The sequence below is a fragment of the Centroberyx affinis genome, unplaced genomic scaffold (genome assembly GCF_046629955.1).
Source record: "Centroberyx affinis isolate AG114_WGS23_722 - 3 ecotype Tasmania unplaced genomic scaffold, CSIRO-AGI_Caff_v1 ptg001506l_1, whole genome shotgun sequence".
Lineage (NCBI taxonomy): Eukaryota > Metazoa > Chordata > Actinopteri > Beryciformes > Berycidae > Centroberyx > Centroberyx affinis.
Genome location: NW_027279970.1, coordinates 1 through 3,566, shown reverse-complemented (window position 1 = coordinate 3,566; position 3,566 = coordinate 1). Strand labels below are relative to the sequence as shown.

General features: G+C 43.2%; 1 protein-coding gene across 1 annotated transcript; it reads right to left on the bottom strand.

Annotated features, from left to right (window-relative positions):
* Positions 1–905: 905 nt before the first annotated feature.
* Positions 906–2,637, bottom strand: olfm1b (olfactomedin 1b). Its single transcript, XM_071527223.1, has 2 exons — positions 2,581–2,637; positions 906–2,347 (listed from the first exon to the last, which is right to left on the bottom strand). Exons 1-2 carry the CDS (start codon positions 2,635–2,637, stop codon positions 1,673–1,675), a joined length of 732 nt encoding a protein of 243 aa, XP_071383324.1. The 3' UTR covers positions 906–1,672.
* Between the last annotated feature and the right edge of the window lie 929 nt (positions 2,638–3,566).

Below are 3,566 nucleotides of genomic sequence, written 5' to 3'. Positions count from 1 at the left end.
CACAGTGATCATAATGGTGAAAAAATGAAAATTTAAATACAATAGACACTGAACTGTGTGAGGTCCAATATTCGATGTGTTTTGAAATCATTATGACAACTAAAAAACACAAAAGGCTTTGTAACAGCATCAGTGCAGAATAATCTTCTCTTCCCGCAACTCTTGTCCAGACTTGTGTGACCTCTCCGCGTTATCCTAATGAAGGATAACCCAAAAGGCAGGACGTATGTATTACTCTTGATATGACAGGTAAAAGTGACCTTCTTATGGCCAGTCATGCACAAAGTGCTGACACATGGCAGCACGTAGAACTGAGGATACAATAGGTAAAACTGTTTCAAGGCAACAACCTTAGCATCAGATTTCTCTGTTTTATTGACACGAATCATTAACTATCTCATCTCAGATACAACACATGTCCAGCAAAGCGCAAAAAGAGTGAAAAGCCATTGTCCTCTGCAAGGGTATACATTTAAACAGCATTATCCTTCACTAGCAGTGGGGGGATACATGACATGAAACAGCATTATCCTCTAAGGAAACTCTCCCAACTACAGGCAGATGATTTGAGTTGAAGATAGGAGGACCAGGTTCCCAGGATACATTACTTGATACATTCTATTATTTTTTTCTTCAGAGAGATATGAGCTAGATAGATTCCTCCCACACAGTCCAAATAAACAAATACAGAGAAGCAAAAACCAGTGCCAACAGTTACGGTGATACAAGAACATTTAAAAAAAAACATTTCAATGAAAAAGAACTGAACAAAAACAAGAACTAAATAGAAACAAGTGAAAAAAGCAAATATCTTTGCAAATCCTCAAATCCCCAAGGTATTCTATCCCGTTCCCCTCCCACCCTCCCTTCTTTGTTTTTTTTTTATATTTTTTTATAGTTCTAGTATCATACAGCAAAAAGACATTCAGAAGAGCAGACCAGAGTGATAGAAAACACTCATGCAAAGAAAGCCTTTTTCACACATAGTCACAAACACAGGAAAATCATCTCAAACAATAGTGCTGCCAACAGTCAGTGCCTTCAGGTCTTTTAGTGGATGTTGTTATTGTTGTTGTTGTTCTCTACAGACTTTGATTTGCTACTGTACTGATAAAAAGGATATGTGTGACAGACTGTCGTCATAGGCTCTCAAGTCTTCCGGCAAGAGTGATCAACCCTCTTTCTGTCTGTCCATGGGACCTGGGGGTCCAGGATGGCAAACAGTTTATTACCAGTACCATAGTCTTTGTGCAGGACCCCCATGTCCAGAAGAGAAGTTCAGGTGGGAGGATTACTGCCGAAGAACCGGAGCCACAGGAATGATCTTCTAGGTTGGTTTTCCATTATAAAAAAGGCGTGATGTTTTTTTGGCATCTGTTCTTGTTCTTTTAAATCCAATATATAGCCTACTGTTAAACTCTATTTGTATTACAATCGTTTTCTATGTGGCAAACAATTTTAGCTTTTTTTTTTTTTTTAAATTCAACGTCATGTATATGCACATTCAATCCACTTTGCATTCACGTTTGATGCAGTCTCTCTGTAGAAGTCATTTGATATAGTAAATAGAATGGTCTTGCCATGATGTCTCTTTTTCTTTTGCAGATATATTTTTGTATATATGGAAATCTCTACACAGACGATATGTACGTATCTAATCCATCTTCCTCGGTTACAGCTCTTCAGAGCGGATGACGTGGAACAGTGTGACGTTGTAGAGGACCTGGTGGCCGTTGTTCCAGGCGTAGAGGGCGCGGTCACGCGGGTTGTAGTCCAGCATGGAGATATGTGAGTATTTATTCTGGAAGGCAATGTCGATGTATTCGTAGGTAGAGGAGTTGGTGGAGTAGGCGTAGTAGACCTTGGTGCCTCCGGAGTAGCCGTTGGTGACATAGAGCGTGCCGCAGATCATAAAGGACTCGCCGGCGCTCCTTTTGGGGTGGTTGGTGGTCCAGCTCTTGATGATCTGCAATGTGTTGGGGTTCAACTTGCTGATGACAATGTTGCCAGCGTTCTGGTTCGTGGCGTACACGGCCCACAGGCCTCCCTCGTCCACCATCAGGTCGATGTCAGAGTGGCCGCCCCAGGCGTAGTGGTACGCGTTGTTGAAGCCGGCGTAGTCCAGCTGCCGGGACTTGCTGATGGAGGAGGTGCGGAAGTCAAACTTGATGATGACATGGCTCTGGAATTTGTTGAAGTAGATGGAGCCGTTGTAGACCACCTGACCCGTGCCCGACCAAGGGTGGGGCAGCCGGTGCGACGTGAAGTTGTCCGTCGTCATGAAATCCTGCATGGACTTGTACTCCCGCACGAAGCGGTTGTTGTGGTAACCGTCCATGTACCAGACCTAAACATCATGACGAGAGAGACAAAAGGGATCTTTAACGGCAAGTAAATACTGCAGTGCTGAAAACTCCCATCGTCTTTACCTTTATGAATATCTGATTCATATATGTAAATCACGCATAACCCCGCAGAATAAATCAAATCACACCGTCAACAAGCATCCTAATTAAGTTAGAGATGCCAGTTCCTGGAGGAGTGGAGCAGGCTGAGATCCGGCGGCTTGTGAATACAAACATTCAGGATGACAGCCGCAGGGTGGGATGAGCCCAGCCCCGCAGGGATAATGCCCATCATTCTAGATAAAAGGCCCGTCTCAGCTGCTTTGACCTAGCTTCCTGCTGGCTCCTGTGGCGATGGGCAGAGAGATCTCATTCCGGAGCTGCTGGAGGCTCAACCACTTCCTCTGTCTCACTGGGACGGAGACACCTGAGCCCCACCCCCTACCCCCTTCCTTGTGCTGTGATTGACTTAAAAATGATTCAGATCAAGGAAGCGGGTCGTCCAGGGCCCAGAAAACTCAAAGCTAAGGAAACCCAGAGATGAAAGAGAAGTAGAGGAGACCTGTCTACTCTGATCAATTAGACTCATGCTTCCTTTCTGCACCGATCGTCATACGACACTTTCCTGTGTTCTTAGCAAAATTCATTTGTTTCTACACTAAATTTGCCTTTACAGCATGCTAAACATAATCTTAGTCAGCTCTACCTTTCACCCCTGCTGCTAAAACTTTTGCAGTATCACTATACATATTACACAGCCAACATAATTGGGCATTAGCCTACATGAAGCATTGAGCAAATCCACACAACAGCATGTGGTAAATGTTGCTGGTTCTTCACAAGTTCTGCAAAAGAACTATTTTTTTGTACTTTTTCTTGCGAATGTGATATTCGTGTGTTCTGTCTTTTTTACTAATGTATTCCATAAAGCCAGGAGCATAAAGAGCATGTTGATGTTTAACAGCCAAATAAACCCTCTCTCTCTCTCCCGCATCCTCCCTTCATTACCCACTGGGCCGTCTAGCTTCTCATATAAACCATACAGATTTATCCTTTGTATTCTCGTTTTAATGTGTTTTAGTTATGAAAGCAGGCCCATTTATTGAGCCAACAGATGCATTGCTCCACAAAGGTAAATTAGATGTGATCAGCTGAACAGTGCATCGGCTTTAAAGGTTTAAAGGCAGTGAAATTGTATTGATTTTGTCCTACTAACTGATG